This window comes from Petaurus breviceps, unplaced genomic scaffold (assembly GCF_028583685.1).
Source record: "Petaurus breviceps papuanus isolate PSGF00001 unplaced genomic scaffold, PetGlider_PUasm1.0 470, whole genome shotgun sequence".
Taxonomy (NCBI): domain Eukaryota; kingdom Metazoa; phylum Chordata; class Mammalia; order Diprotodontia; family Petauridae; genus Petaurus; species Petaurus breviceps.
The window spans coordinates 2,268,900-2,286,343 of NW_027186350.1; the positions used below are offsets into that span (position 1 = coordinate 2,268,900).

The 17,444-nt window shown below is 37.8% G+C and overlaps 1 protein-coding gene and 1 long non-coding RNA gene across 2 annotated transcripts in view; both read left to right on the forward strand.

Annotated features, from left to right (window-relative positions):
• The window catches only part of LOC138171930 (uncharacterized), a 615,043-nt gene that overhangs the window by 410,195 nt on the left and 187,404 nt on the right, over positions 1–17,444 (forward strand). The gene's annotated exons all lie outside the window — the stretch shown is intronic.
• The window catches only part of LOC138171894 (probable polypeptide N-acetylgalactosaminyltransferase 8), a 33,299-nt gene continuing 32,387 nt past the window's right edge, over positions 16,533–17,444 (forward strand). The window contains exon 1 of the mRNA XM_069101452.1: positions 16,533–16,566. Within this exon, the coding sequence (XP_068957553.1) occupies positions 16,533–16,566 (34 nt within the window). The remainder of the gene's footprint in view (positions 16,567–17,444) is intronic.

Sequence of the window (17,444 nt, forward strand, 5' to 3'; positions counted from 1 at the left end):
AAAATGTGCCTTGTTTGTGAAGATTGCCCTGAAAGGAGATTTCACTTACAGGCATTCTTAACCGTTATTAGTCATTCTCTGCAGGTGGTACAGTGAGTGGAGGGCCGGGGCTGGAGTCAGGAAAGCCTGAGTTCAGATCTGTCCTTAGACACTTGTGACTATGTGACCCTGGGCAAGTCACTGAACCTCTGTTAACTCAGTCTTCCCTATCAATTCCAACTGGATTTGTAGAACTAAAGTTAGCAAATCTCATTGCAGTTTAATTTTTTTTTTCTCCAATCAAAACCCCATTGTTCTAGAACATAATGCTATGTGAAAAAATTACATCATCCTCTCTCAAACTGTGCTATTTGCTTAGATAGATCATACTAGCTTTGGAAGATGCCTTGGATGCTTAAGGTCTGTCTTCTCCTTGTATTGTGTATTTAAAACACAAGGTCCTCTGACACTCCATATAATTTCTGACAATCATTTAAATAGTGATTTAGTATAAAACAAGCAACCCAATACATTATTTCTCCTTAGGCTACAACTCAGCCAATAGTTGCTGTCACCTGTATAGTGGATAGTTTTTAAAAAACTGCTCTTTGTGGGGATGGTAGATAGCCAGGGCTAACTTGAATATAGGACTAAATTAAATATAGGCAGAATAGTCACAGTTTCAAGTCATAATCCCAGAAATGCCTTGCATGAATCAACCAGCTTGCCACTGTCTGAAATAATCACATGGATCAAATCAGTTGAGTTCATAAGAAAGCCAAAAGGCAAACACAAGATTCTCCAAAGATCAAGCCTTTATATCCATAATGGATCCAATTCACTTTTAGTTTTTGCTGTCCAATAGCATCTCCCCTATTATCTCTCCTACCCCTACATAATCCAGTGGTTTTTGTAAAATTTAATCATTCTTTTCACCCAATTGCATGTGAAAAAAATGTTTAGCATTCATTAAAAAAATTTTTTTTGAGTTGCAAATTCTTTTCCTTCCTCCCCTCACCCATTGAGAAGGTAAGATGTAGGTTATACATGTGCAGTCATGCAAAACATTTCTGTGTTAGTCATGATTTAGAAAAAAACATTTTAAGAAGTAAAAGAAAATGTATGCTTCGATCTGCATTCAGATTCCATCAGCAACTAGTATTTCTTTAAAAGGTATTGAAGCTAGGGGCAGCTGGGTGGCACAGTGAATAAAGCACCACTCCAGGAGTCAGGAGGACCTGAGTTGAAATCCAGCCTCAGATACTTGACACAATAGCTGTGTGACCTTGGGCAAGTCACTTAACACCAATTACCTTGCCTTCCCTTCCCCCTCCAAAAAAAAAAGGTATTGAGGCTACCCTTGATTTTGAACTTGCCTCATGGCTAAGGCTTGAACCATTGGCTTATCTTCCTAGTCACTTGAGTACAAAAGCCAGCACAAATCCCTCACAGGTCACCATGGTTAGTGAAGCAGCAGGGAAGCTATACCCACCTGAATCTATGCTGTGTCCTTTCTGAATATCCTTCCCATATCATTATTACTGAGGCAGTAATACTGAGTATTATTTTTTAAATTAAATTTTATGTTTAATTTTAGTTTACATCATTTCCACAAGATTTTGAGTTACAAATTTTCTCCCCTTTTTTCCCCTATCCATCACCCCAAAACAGCGATCCTACTGTATACCCCCTCTCCCAATTTGCTCTCTCCTATATCCTCCCCCATTCCCTTTCCGATTTTTCGATAGGGCAAGATGGATCTCCATACTCCAGTGCCTGTGTATCTTATTTCCCAGTTTCATGTAAAAATATTAATATTCATATTCGTATATATTTTTTAAACATTTGATTTTACAACTTTGAATTCCAAATTCTTTCCCTTCCTCCCTTGTCACCCACCCTTATTGGGAAGATAAACAATTCCATATAGGTTGTGCATGCTCAAGACATTTCCGTAGTGGATATATTGTGAAAGACTGACTGTATTTCCCTCCATCCTATCCCACCACCCATTTGTTCTGTTCTCTACTTTGACCCTATCCCTTTTCAAAAGTGCGTGCTTCTAACTACTCTTCCCCCCTCCCCAACCTGTCCTCCCTCTCCATCATCCCCCCTCTCATCACCTTCCCCCCTACTCTCCTGTAGGGCAAAATACGCAATTTAGGGTGTATATCATTCCCTCTCTAAGCCAAATTCAATGAGAGTAAGGTTGACCCATTCCCTTTTGCCTTCCTGTTCTTCCCCTCCATTGTAACAGTTTCCCCTTGCTTCTTCTATATGAGATAATTTACCCCATTCTGTCTCTCCCCATCTGCTCTCATTATATTCCTCTCACTTCTCAATTTCACCTTTTAAATATCTCTTACTATTCAATTGATCCTGTGCCTTCTGTCTATGTATACCTGTACACATATATACACATACTCACATATGTATTCATACACACATATATTCTCCTGTATAGACATAAATATGTATGTATATATATATATATACATTTATATTCCCTTCAACTATTTGCATACTCAGAAAAGTTTCATAAGTTACAATTATTGTTTTTACATGTAGGAATATAAATAGTCAACTTTGATAAGTTCCTTATGATTTCCCTGTTTGCCTTCTCATTCTTCTCTTGCTTCTTGTTTTTTGAATGTCAGGTTTTCTATTCAGCTCTGGTTTTTTCATCAAGAAAGCTTGAAAGTCCTCTATTTCATTAAATGACCATATTTTCCCCTGAAACATTATACTCAGTTTTGCTGGGTAGGTGATTCTTAGTTTTAATCCTTTTTGGGATCTTTTTCAAGAAGTGATGGGTGAATTCTTTCAATTTCTATTTTGCCCTTTTGATCTAAAATATCAGGGCAATTTTCCTTGAGAATTTCTTGAAGGATGATTTCTAGATTCTCTTTTTGATCATGGTTTTCAGGTCGTCCAATAACTTTTAAGTTATCTCTCTTGGATCTATTTTCTAGGTCAGTGGTTTTTCCGATGAGATATTTCACATTGCCTTCCATTTTTTCATTCTTTTGGATCTGTTTAATAGCATCTTGATTTCTCATAAAGGTCATTAGCTTCCATTTGCTCCAATTTAGTTGTGAAGGAATTACTCTCTTCAGTGAGCTTTTGAAATTCCTTTTCCATCTGGCAAATTTGGTTTTTCAAGGCATTCTTATCCTGATTGGCTTTTTGGGCCTCCTTTGCTATTTGAGTTCATCTATTTTTAAGGTGTTATTTTCTTCAGTCAGGTTGTTGACTCTCTTTTCATGATTTTCTTGCGTCATTCTCATTTATCTTCCCAATATTTCCTCTACTTTTCTCACTTGATTTTCAAAATCCTTCTTGAGCCTGTAGCCAGTTCATATTTTTCTTGGAAGCTTTTGGGTGCAGGAGTTCTGACTTCGTTGTCTTCTTACCATTCCATGCTTTGATCCTTTTTGTCCCCCCAAAAAGGAATCTAAAGTTGGATTGCTGTGCTTGCTTTGCTTTCTTTGCTTGCTCATGTTGCCACTCAGTTACTTGACTTTTGAGCTTTTTGCCACAGTAGAACTCTGCTTCCAGAGGGGAGAGCTTTGTCCCAAATCACTGGGATTTTTCAGCTGCCAGAGCTATTATACCTGCTGTCTCTGCAGCTCCCACAAACTCTGGCTCACTGGTCACACACCTCAGTACCATCACCCAACACCACGATCCAGATCCAGGCAGGTTAAGGCAAGATCGATTACCCTCTAAATGTTAGCTTGGCCCCCCTATGATCTGCAGGCCAGGAGCTCTGAAGCAGCCACATGGAGGTGGCTGCAGGGTCACTGCACCTCCGCTGCTTCTTGCTCTGGGGGCAGAGACTGGACCCAACTCCTCCATCCCTCCCACTTTCAACAGAGTTCTATACTGACCTCTCATTTTTTCTTTGGCATTTATGAGTTGATAATTCTGGATACCACCACTGCTGCTGGTGATCCACTCTCTCGAAGTCCACTGCAGCTGCATGTAGGGGCCGCCCTGAGGCTAAAACCATGGGTTCATGTGGGGCTGGGCTCAGCTTCCAACTCGCTATGGCTGGTGCTCTCCTTCCTGCCAGCCTGCTGGGCTTCCTTCAGCAGGAGATTTGTTTCTTTCTGTCACTTTGTGGGTTCTGTAGCTCTAAAGTTTGTTTAGAGTCATTTTATAAGTATTTAAGATGGTTATGGGGGGAGCTCACAGAGTTTTCCTGCTTCTGCCAATACTGCATATTATTAACTGAGGCAGCTAGGTGGCTCAGTGGGTAGAGAACTGTACCTGGAGTCAGAAGAGACCTGAGTTCAAATCCAGTCTCAGATACTCACTAGCTGTGTGACCCTGAGCCAGTCACTTAACCTCTGTTTGTCTTGATCCATTGGAGAAGCAAATGGCAAATCCCTCCAGGATCTTTGCCAAGAAAATCCCATACAGGGTCATGAAGAATTGGACATGACACAATAACAAGCTTCCTTTTGTTATCTGTTAGGTGGTAGAGTATCACATTTCTTCTGGAACCATCAGTCTAAGTCAGGCCTGGTCTAGAACTTTTGGTTTTAGTCAGCAGGGTTGGATTAGAATGATGTCAGAATAACCTTGAGGCTAACCTGCCTGAAGTGGGGGAAGGGCAATTTAGAAGGCAAAGGAGTCTTTTACCCTCTGGTCCTTTTACTCCTATCTCCAGACATCTAGGGGCACTAGGTGCTATCTCCAGAGATAAGAAAGTAAACTTGTGGGTATTTAGCAACTAGAGACATGTGTGAGTGTGTTCAGGATCGGTAAAAAGCCATACCCTGAAAGTGGTTTTTTTCTTTATTTTTCATTTCTCTGTACTTACCAAACACCAGTTAATATGAACATTTAGATATTCAAAGAAAAACACACAAAAAGGAGAATCTTGACTACAAATAGCTTGCCTATTAAAAAACAAAACAAAACCAACATGAATTGAGCATGTTAGATTCAAACTCCTGCTTGTATCTCCAAATTTCCCTCTGTTCTATGCTTTTAAAAATGCATTTGGAGTCAAGATGGCAGAGTAGAAGCAGGACCTCCCCGCGGCTCTGGCTTCCACCTTCCCCAATCCGTGTAAAAAGGGGACTCTAAACAAACTTTGGAGCTTCAGAACCCACAAAATGACACAGAGAAGCTAACCTCCCGCTGAGGACAGCCTGGCAGACTGGCAGGAATCAGCCAGCGCAGTGCTCTGGGAGCCCAGACCCACTCCATTTAAAACCTACTCAGCAAAACTGAGTATCATCTTTCAGGGGGAAAATATTGTCATTCAGTGGAATAGAGGACTTTCAAGCATTCTTGCTGAAAAAACCAGAGTTGAATAGAAAATTTGACATCCTGATACAAGAAGCAAGAGAAGCTTGAGAAAGTAAATAGGGAAAAGAAATCATAAGCCACTGATCAAAGTTGAACTATTAACATTCCTACATGGAAAAACGATAATTGTAACTGATGAAATTTTTCTCAGTATGAAAATAGTTGAAGGGAATATATATATGTATATATATATATATATATTGGAGGGTATATGGGCATATGAATACATGTGTGAATGTGTGTATATATGCTTACAGGTATACATAGATAGAGGGCACAGGACAAGAAATAATTGAACTCAGTAACCCACAGTTTGATATGCCTATTTGGTAAGAATTTCTGGGAGAACTGCAATGCAGTCTGATAGAAATTAGGCTTGGATCAAAACTTGCACCATAATCCATGATTAATACAAAATGGATTCATGACTTGAATATTAAAGATTATACTATTAAAAATTAGAAGAGAAGCAGATCATATACCTTATACTACTATAGATGGCAGATATATTCTTTTTTTTTTTTTGGAGGGCAATTGGGGTTAAGTGACTTGCCCAAGATCACATGGCTATTTTTTGTGTTAAGTGTCTGAGGCTGGATCCGAACCCAAGTCCTCCTGACTTCAGGGCTGGTGCTCTATTTACTGTGCCACCTAGCCTCCCCAAGATGCAATTTCAAAAGTAGATTATTTTGATTACATGAAATTGAAGAACTACACAAACAAAATAAATGTAGGATAAGGGAAGTGGTCAAATAGGAAAAAAAATCTTTGTATGAAATTTCTCAAATTAGGATTTGATATTCAAGATAATAATACATAGACAAAAGACATTCCCTAATAGAGGTCAAAGGATGTGAACAAAAAGTTCTGAAAAATTACAAAATATTAACTATATATGAAAGGATGTTCCCAATCACTAATAATAAATATCAAAACAACAAGTTGGCAGAGATGATAAAAGACAAGTTGATTTTGGAGGGTTGTGGAAAGATAGGGACACAAATGCATTGGTAGAGCTTTGAAGTAATACTACCATTTTGGAAAGCAGTTTTATATTATGCAAATAAGTAGCAAATATCTATACCTGGACCAAAGATCTCTAGATCTTTGATTCAGAGATTCTGTTACTAATTTCATACCACAAGGAGGTCATTGATCTCTAATGTCCCTGCAACCTCTAAATTGCCTTGCAAAAATGTTAGAATAAGCTGCAAATTGGAGAAAATAATTCCAATGATAGGTTGTTGTGAGGATCAAATGATGTTTTCAAACTTTAAGGTATCCCAGAAATGTCAACTATTATCTATCTGAACTTCTGTCTCTAATAAATGTTCAAAATCTAAAATGAAACCTCGCATTTCCAGGGTGAACCTTCATTACTACAGCACCAACTTAAAAGCAAAACTCCTGTAGGGTCACACAGATCTTCATGGTTGATTTTGAGCACAATTTGCTCTTGTGTGGAGAACACATAATCCCATGATGAGAACAGATTGAGCTGTGATCTCAGAGACAAAGAGTAAGTAGGTACTATTTAATAAAACCTATGAACCAGCACCATGAAAGATTCAAGCAAGCTGGGTCTCCAGGTCCTTCTTGATCTCTGGGAATAGGTATAAAAAACTACATGATTTTGTGGGGACGGGAGAGAAAGAGAAGAGTCATGGACAAATCTTTTCCTAACCACTAGCATTCCAAGCATAAAGTCAAGTCCTTTCCTTTGGAAGAAAAAAAAATCATCAATATTACAATGAATTCCGATCTTTTAGAATTTTTATTTTTTTCAATTAACAAGTATTTTTTCTCCTCATAGCACCTCCCCGTTGAACAAAAATTTTAAAAGAAATACAAGAAAACCAGTTTCAGAGAAAACTAGGAAGAATGATATGAACTGATATAATATTTAATCTTTAAGAAGGTAACCCCATATTTCTGAGGATCACTTTAACACCTACTGCCTACCCCCACAGTGAACATTCTTGCTATTCCTATTGCCTAGGAATAGTAGACTATTCTACTAAACTGTACTACTAAAACTAGGTAGAAAAGCAGCAGGGGGGGGGGGCGGCCAGGTAGCACAGCGAGTGAGAGCACCAGCCCCAGTATCGGGATGACCTGGGGGATCGAATCCGGGCTCAGACACTTAGCACCCACCCAGAAACACCTGGCCATGTAACCTTGAGCAAGTTACTTAACCCCAATTGCTTGAAAAAATAAAAAGAAAAGAAAAGCAACAAGAAGAAAGTTATAAGAAAAAAATTACTTTCTGGTTTCTGTTGAATAAGCTTCTGGTCATGTTTACAATTCTTCAAGCAGGACCACATATTTGAATTGAGGGTTTTGTTCCCCCTTTTTTCTGCCTTTCTCCTCAGTTGAGTGAATTATGATTCCAGAAAGTGTTCTAAAATCCCTGTTTGTATAGAGGGTCATATCCTGAAGTCAGGTAACATTCCTTTTTAATTTCTGTTTCAATTTTCTGTATGTTGCACAATAAAGAAAGGAAAACCATTACATATGATGTTGGAAAAAAATGCTTAAACTTAAAAATGTTAGTTCCTTATTCGTTATTCACATCACATTCTCTAACTGTGGTTATTCCCCAAGGTTCTTTCCTGGGCTCTCTTCTCTTGTCCATTTTCAGTCTCCTCTCATTTTTTAAAACTTTCTTCTCCTCCCTTCCCTTCACCTCCCCTCCCCTTCTCTCCCCTCCCCTCCTCTCCTCTCCTGTCTTCTCCTCTCCTTTCCTCTCTTCTCCTCTCCTCTCTCCCCCCACCTTTCCCTCTCCTCCCTTCTCTCTTTTTCTCCCTTTACCTCTCTCCTCTTTTTCCTCATTATTCCTTTCCTTTCTCCTCCCCTCTATTTCTCTATCTCTGTCTCTCTTATTTTTACCACATCAGCTCCCATGAGTTTAACTATCATCTCTATGCAACTTATTCCCAGATCTATATATTCAACCCCAGTGCTTCCCTGATTATTGGTTCCATGTCACCAATTGCCTTTTTGTACATTTCAAACTAGATGTCCTAAAGATGACTCAAACTCAATATGTCTAAAACTGAACTAATTTCCCCACCTCCTAACTTTCCTATTTTAGTTGAAGGCACTACCATCCTTCTACTATCAAGTTTATCTCATCATCATCCTCAACTCCTCATTCTCCTTCAACCCATACATCCAATCAGTTGTCAAATCTTTCCAGTTGTACCTTCATAACATCTCTCCTATTTGGCCTCTTTCCCCCCATTAGTTCCCCTACCACATTAGTTTAAATCCTCATCACTTCTCACCTAGATTATTGCAACAGCTTCCTAATTGGGTCTCTCTTCCTCATGTCTCCCCACTATAGTCCATTCTACACACTGCTGCTGAAGTGATTTTCATTAAGCACAGATCTGTTCATGAGACTCCCTACTCAACAAACTCCAGAAGTTTCCTATTTCCTCTAAGATAAAATATAAACTCTAGCTTTTGAAGCCCTGTACAACCTATCTCCAACCATCTGTTCTAGTCTCATTATATATTACTTCCTCTTTTTCATTCTGCAATCTAGCCAAACCGGCCTTCTCTCTGTTTCTTACTTAGGACCCACCATCCTAAAATAAAGTCCAAAGTCGAGAATTAGGCTGGAAGAATGACAAACCAATAGCCAAAAGAGGAATCCTACATAAAATTTATTATGGTGACAGGGGATGCTCAAGATACAAACTCTGAAGAGAATGATTCCAAAACGTCTACAAGCAAAGCCTCAAAGAAAAGCAAAACTTGGGCACAGATTAAACTAGGATTCTTAGAAAAGATAAAGGAAGAGTTTTAAAAAAGAGTTTGAAAATGTGTTTATGGAGAGGATTCTGGGAAGACGGAGTAAGTAAGAAAACTTTCAGCTCTATAAATTTACTCCACAGAAAATGACATCACCTCAGAATGTACATGCTAGTACATGTTTTGTACTAGCAGAAATAAACAAAGGTTGGAGTAAAGCAGTTGTCCTCCTAAGACAACTTGAGAAAACTCCAGGAAAGACCTGATCTCCAACAGGGGAGGTCTGGTGTGAGTGAAGCTGAAACACCTCCAGGTAGACTTTGCAGAATCAACAAACAATAAGCCCTGGGAACATTGGGGTTTTTAAGGCAATCTCAGCCTTAGAAACTTTCATCTCATGGACCGTGTGGGGGTTTGATAGCTGATTAGAAGTTTGAAGGAACTTCCACTGTCAAGGTATGTAAAGATAGCTGTGCTGACCAGAAGCAACCCAGGGAGAAGGAGCTAGCATATGTCTGGTGAATACAGTTGCAGAGGGGTGAGGACCCTGCTGGCCTGGGGCACTTGCAGGAGAGCAGAGTCCCTGGTTTCAGTTTCAGAGCAGAGAGGATAGCTGTAGTTTGTAGACACCAGGGAGACTATGGGAAGCAAGATCATTTGCAGGACAGATGACTGGGCGCCTAGTCTTGGCTTAGAGTAGAAAGGACAGCCCAAGGTGGGGCTCTGGGAGAGATCTCAGAAAATAACAGTAAGCATCATTCACCATACCTTGGGACTAGAATTTGATTATCTAATTATGCTAAAAACAAAATAAAAATAAAAAATGAGTAAGCAAAGGGAAAGAACCCAACTATAGATAGCTGCTATGGGGATAGAAAAAATCTGTGTTCATATTTGGAGGAAGATAATGGAGCTAAAAAAGCCACTTCTTTTTCAATGAGAAACATCAAATAGTCCCAAGCACAAAAAAAGTTCTTCGAACAACTTAAAAAGGGCTTTAAAAATCAAATAAGAGAGATTGAGGAAAGATTAGAAAAAAATAAAAGCAATCCAAGATAAATAAGAAAATTATGCAAAGTTGACCAACTTGAAATAGAGAATCACAAAGTTAAGAAAATAATTCCTTGAAAACTAGAATTGGGCAAGGGAAAGCTAATAACATTCTAAGACATAAAGAAACAAAAAAAACAAAATCAAAAGAATGAAAAAATAAAAGAGAATGCGAAACATCACATCAGAAAAGCAACTGGTCTGGAGAACAAATAGAGGAGAAATAATATAAAATAGTCAGACTACCTGAAAATCATGATTAAAAAAAGAATCTTGATATAATGTTATAAGGAATTATTAAGGAAAATTACCCTGAAGTTGTAGAACAAGAAGGCAAAGTAGAAACAGAAAAAAAAAATCTACCAATCACCACCTGAATGAGATCCCAGGAGGAAAACTTACAGAAATATCATAGCCAAGTTTCAAGGTTAAGGTTAGGGAGAAATATTGCAAGCAACAAAAACAATTTAAATATCATGGAGCTACAATAAGAATACACAAGATCTAGCAGCTACTTGAAGGACTGTAGGTCTTGGAATACTGTATTTCATAGAGCGAAAGAGCTGGTGTTCCGACCAATGGTAACTTACCCAGCAAAATTAAATACAATCCTGAATGAAAAAAAAAGATTTTTAGGTATTCATGACAAAACAGCAGACCTTAAGGGAAAATTTGACACATAAGATCCAGAAGAAATATAAGGTAAACATTAAAGACCCATTATATCAGACACAGTAAGGTCAAATTGTTTTCTCCTTATATGTGAAAATGTAGTACTCTTATGACTGTCATCCTTATTGGCCAAGTTGTGTGTGATGGGGTGATTCTGAAAAAAATAAAACTGTATAGGGAGAGATAAAAAGAAGCAATTATTTCATACCAATGAAGCATAAAAGGAAAAACTAATACAGAAGAGGGGGGAGGATGGGTAATGCTAGAGCCTTACTCTCATTGGGAATGGATTAAAGAGGGAAATATACACATGCACATATATGTATACATACATACACACATATTTAATCTGAAAGATTGTAAAAAATTTTTAAATTCAGAAAGAAATAAGAGGGCAAAGGAATAGGGCAGGGGAAGAGGAAAAGAGAGGGTCTTTCGGTGGGGTAGGTAGGTTAAGAAATAGGAGGGCAAAGTAGTGGGTAAAAGTAAAGCAGAGGAGTAAGAAGGGATAGGGTAAATAGGGTGAAAAGGATAGTGAGGAAAAATAGGAAGGAGGAAAATACACAATAAGTAATTATAGCTTAGAATGTGAATAGAATAAATTTACCCATAAGGCAGAAATGCAGAGCAGATTAAAAATTCAACAATGTTGTTTTCAGGAAACACCATAGAAATGAAAGATACACACAAAAATAAAAGGCAGGAATAGAATTTGTTATGTAAAAAAGCATGAGTATTAATCATGATGTCAGGCAAAGTCAAAGCTAAAATAAATTTAATCAAAAGAGAAAAACGGGGAAATCACACTACGTATCAGCAATATTATTTAATATTGTTTTAGATCATTTAAAATGACTAGACAGTATAAAATACCTGAAAGTGTACCTGTCAAAACAGACACAAGAACTATATGAATATAAATATCTAAATAATTGAAGTAATATTTATTGTTCAGGGGAAGGTAAAGCCAATATAATAAAAATTGGCAATTTTGCCAACCTATTTGTTCAATGCCATCCTGATTAAATTACTAAAATTTTCTCTGAGTGAATTAGAAAAAAAATAATAACAAAGTTCATTTGTAAGAAACCAGGGAAAAAAGATGTGAAGCAAGCAGATTCAGCAGTGTTAGGCCTTAAACTATATTATAACGTGACAGCATTTTTGAAGTGTAAAATGGATAACTTCAATTATTTTAAATTAAACATTTTCTGGTATAAATAAAATCAATGTAGCTGAGAATAGAAGGAATATAGAAAATTGGGGGGGAAAATTTTCATAGATAATTTCCCAGAAAGGATGTGATTGGGTTGGAATATTGCTGTGAGGCAGGAAATGATGAGCTGGTTGATTTAGAAAAACATGGAAAGGTGCTGTCCACCTTCAGAAAAAGAGATGACAAATAGAAATATGCATAGTATGGTCTCACATATATATGGATATATGTGTATGTTTATAGATATCTATGCATGTGTATATATGTATATATTTATATATATCCACATTTAATTATATCCTTCTCTAGAGTGGGGAGGAAAGGGGGGAGGGAGGAGAAAAAAAGTAAAAAGTACACAGCAGAGAACAAAAAAAACCTACAAGAAAAAGACAAGCTGGGTAGCTTTGAAAACAATGTGTAGTATTTATTACATAGATTTTCTTGAAATGGAAATTCATTGTTTTATATTGAATTCTCCCTTCTGTTCTGCTGTGCCATGTATGGCAATGTTCTTTTTTTTTTCTTTTTTCATTTTGTATTTAAGTTTAAAATGAAATTTAAAAATTTACCAAAAAAAAAAAGGAATTTTAAAAAAGGAAAAACTGAGAGAGGTCAGTCTTAGAGAGAGTGACAAATGATATGGTGATTTCAAGAGAAAGCTAGATTTCAATAGATGCCAGAATATAGAAGGAATGTGAAAGGGAGAAATCTAGTATAACATCAGAACCCATGGTTCCATTCCACAGAGATTATGGACATTAATACTATGGTTTTAAGAAAGAATAGATTATTAGGAGATAGTTTAACTCATTCTGGAATCTAATAACTGTTTACTGAGGAGACGCTAAGAACAGAAATAAATGCTTGAGATATTTATAGTGATTCTAACCCCATTAAGGAGAAAGAATCCAAAGAGATATTTCCGGAGGGAACTAAGTTTAACTTTTACCTATGCAGAAGATATGCTGTGCAGGAGATATCTAGAAAGAATCGAGAGACTTTGAGTGTCATCTTTTGAGTGCTAAATGGTGCGACCGTGTTTATAGTACTGAGAAGTCAATAGTGACAATTGATGATTAAAGGTGACTATTATCTTTCTCGTTGGGATATGTTATGTTGTTGAAATGGTTAAATGTGCCTTTGTATTATTTGTTATGTTGTTATTAAACTATATAGGCAGTAAAAAAAAGTGTTTATAGACGAAATGAAAGTTCTAAAAGAAAAAATTAGAAAAGAAATGAGCTATGAAAAAATTGGAAAGGAAATTAACAGTTGGGCATAAAAGGTACAAAACCTTGCCCAAGTAACAAACTCTCTGAAAATTAGAATGAACTAAGTAGAAGCAAATGATGCCAGGTGACAGGAAGAACTATTAAAACAAAGTCAAAAGTCTAAAAAATAGGAAAAAATGTAAGGTTTCTGATAGCAAAAGTAACAGACATGAGAAACAGATGGAGGAGAGATGATTTAAGAATCATTGGATTATCTGAAAGCCATGATTAAAGGAAGGCCCTGGGGATCATGTTTTGAGAAATCAGAAAAGAAAACTGCCCATATCTCTTAGAACCAGAGGGCAAAGTGAAAATAGAATCTACCAGTCACCTTCTAAAAGAAACCCCAAAATGAAAACTCCCAGAAATAGTATAGCCCTAATCCAGAGCTTTCAGGTCAAAGCAAAAACTACTTCAAGCAGCTAGAAAGAAAGACTCTAAATACCAAGGAACCACAGTCAGGATTATACATAATTTAGCAACCACCATTGTAAAGGAGAAGAAAGTTTGTAATATAATACTCCAGAAGAAAAAGGATATAGGCTTATAGTCAAGAATAATTTATCCAGCAAAACTGAATATAGTCCTATGGGGAAAAAAAGTGAACCTTTAATGAAACGGAATACTTTCAAGTATTCCTAATGAAAAGACCAAAGTTGTGTAGAAACTTTGAGGTATAAACACTGGAGTCAAGAGAAACATAATAAGGTAAACATGAATGAACAATCATTAGGGATCAAGCAAGGACAAATGGCTTACATTCGAATATGAAGATGATATATGTGTCCTCTCTGAACCTCATCATCAAGGGTCATAGGGGGAGGTAACTAGACACAAGGACTAGAGGTGGTTCTGTTATATGTTGATGATCTTAAAAGAAAAATGGAAAGGGAGTGGAAGAGGAATACAATGAGTTAGGGGAGGGGAAGAAGTCTAGGGAAAATAATCTCATATAATCAGTGTGAATAGATAGAAATCTATACTAACAAGGAGGAAGGAGTATTGGGAGGGGTTGACATTTGAACTTCACTCTCATCTGAATTGGTCAAAGGGGGGAAGCACACACACACACACACACACTCATGGATGCAGAAATATACATTTACTCAATAGGAAAATAGGAGGGAAAGGGGAGAAAGGAGGATTAGAGGAAGAGGAGATTAAGGGAGAGATTAAATCTAAACAAACAAAAAAAACCCTCTAAGGATATGCAAAAATATAACATAATTGTAAAGACAATCATGTGAAAAATTTAGTGAATCTTATCAGCACAGGTTAGGAAACACTGATTTTTATCCCTAGGAACAGGGCTAAGCCTAGGCCATATGTTTTTTAACCAAGTATATATTTTGTGGTCGGTCCTCTCTCCTACGCATATTTCTTTTTGTAAATGTCATCCACCCAGTAACCTAAAAGCCCACCTGTATCACCACCACCTCCTGCCCCCAGACTTCAGAGCAACTGATCTCTAATACACAGAAAATCAATCTACAGTAGAGGGAGCCATTGGAGCCAAACTGGAGAAAAGTCTTCAATACAAGGAAAAACACTTTATTTGGTAGACAATGGGAACTCATATATTTTTAAAGCAGCTTATAAAAACCCAAGGCACAGCGTGGTTCACTGATTTGCCCAATGGTACCTCAAAGATGTTATGTGAGTTGGAGTTAGGAGAAGATTTGGGAGGGCAGGTTAGAGATGGACAAGAACTCAATTGTTTTTAACTAGAATCCAGATTTGTATTTTTTGGGTATAAGTTTTAGATATTCTTCAGATTGTTGTCTCTTTCACAATCATTCTGTTTGTACTATACGTAATCCCTATGTCATCTTGGATATTAATATTCCCTGTTTCTGTTATTCTTCTATTAGTGTGTAAGCTCCTTGGGGATAGAGACCACACATTATCTAAACTTTTTATTTACCACTTTTCCCTTCCCCTCTACACCCTCAGAATATTGTGTACATAGCAGGTGCTTAATACATTTTTAATGTTCTTGTCAAAGTCGTGCTGCTTTGCCACAACTTGGTTAAATGAAGGCAGAAATACATGTGAATGAAGCAAATCTCACAGAAGCATATCCTTTATTGGGTAAAATTTCATCCAATTCCTATCTGGCCTGAGTCAACATGATGTTTAGGAATAGGAGCTATTCTTTTTATAGAAAGCTATGCTTTCTGGTGGCTTCTTTTGTAATAGTAAAGATATCTCTAGATTCCTTTTTTTACCCTATTTTTCCTGTCTTTGCACGTATGCTGACTAGGTCTTACATTCCCTGCTACATTTCAATGTAGGTTTCCTGATAAGATTAAAAAAAAAGAGCCTAATTCACTTGGATAGATGAAATCTAATCTGATTTCTGAAACCTTGTCGGGTATGCTTGACTGACCCAGTAGTGCTTGGGAATCCATTCAAGCATGTTCTAAAAATGTGAAGCTGTCCTAAGAGCTGGGCTAGCTCAACCAGCTTCACTGAGTAGGAAACACCTGATTCTTTGGTGGCTCAATAATGTGACACTTGACAAGATTGTGCTTTTGCTGAAGAGGCCCTGGGGAAGAACCCCATCCTTTTTGGATCTTTCCTTCCACCCCTGCCCTCTGAGGGACAAAGGGGCTTAACCAGCAAGAGAAGGTAGGCAGAAGATGTTGCTAAGGAGGTTCCTAAAGGTCTTCTTTGTAGGGCTGGCTCTGCTCCTTGCCCTATACATCATCTTCTTCCTTTCTATCAAGGATATTGTTAAAAAACTAACCATGCAGATACCTGGAAGGGAGGAGAGGATCCATCTGCCTCCTTCTATAGACAATTCAACAATGAAAAATCAATCTCAATGGATGACATCACACGATTTGGGTAGGTTTGGACCATTTTGAATCACAGACTATGGGAAAGAATCATATAGAGGGTTTGTCCAGTGTGTCCATGGTCATGATTTTCACTGACAGCTTTGGAAGTCATGGAATATGCTTTAAAATGTATCTAAAGATGGATTTTTAGTCTCTATTTGCTCAATTAAAAATTGCACTATATGAAACTGTAAAAAACACTATACAAATGCTAATAATTACTAGTCAGTCATTCAATGAGTGTTTATGTGCCTACAATGTATCAGACCTTGTGCTAAATGTGGGGTATCCAGAGAATAGTAAAAGATACCACTTGCTTTCGAGGATTCCCCAGTCTAACGAACAAGACAAAATGAAAACACCTGGAAAAATAAGATACCTATATGCATTGGACAGAATCAGTAGAAGGAAGGTATCACCATGAAGGAGGACCAAGAAAAACCCCTTATAGGAGGTAGGATTTTAGGTGGGACTCAAAGGAAGCCAAGAAATGGAGATGAAGGAGGAGAGAATACCAGGCATGAAGGCAGTCAGTAAAGAAATGCCCTGCTGGAGATGGGACAGCAAGGAGACCAGTGTCACTGGACTGCAGAGAGTATATGGCAGTTTGTGTGGAGAGTGACGTGTGGAAAGGCTAGAAAGTTCAGAGGGGAAGAGGCTATGAAGGACTTTGACAAACAGGATTCTGTATTTTTTTCTGGAGGTGATAGTGAACTGCTGGAGTTTATTGAATAGAATGTGGGAAGATTAGAGATGGAGTGTGGAACACATCCATCGATTGACTCCTCACCATCCTTTTAGTTCACTCTGTGCACCAGGGGCAGCAAAGTCTGGGAACCATCCTCGAGGTAACTCACACTGGGGTCTAAGGAACCCAAAACTAGTGGGAAGAAGCTGCAGGAAGAGGGGGTAGTGGTATCCACTGTGTGGTAATTGTTTGTCCAGAGGACCCTGATTCCTAATGGTTTTTATGCTCTTGCCCATACTTCTGCCAAGGCTTTATCACTGAAGACTGCTTGACCTGCACACTCCTCCTCCTGGGAGTTCTCAGAGATAGGTTGTGGGTGGACACTTCAGGCAGGCATATCTTATTTGGGGAGCATCAAGATTCCTAGGCTTCCAAATAGGCCTCCAGTTTTCCAGGTTTATTCATTCATTAAATGAACAATCATTTAGCACCTACTAGGTGCCAGGTACTATGCTAGGCATTGGAGATACAAAACCAAGATGGTATCTGCCCTCAAAGAGCTTACTTTTTTCCCAGGGAAGTAAATTTGAAAAAAGAACAAAGTAATTTGGTGGGGTAGGGAGCACTAGCAACTGAGAAAATTA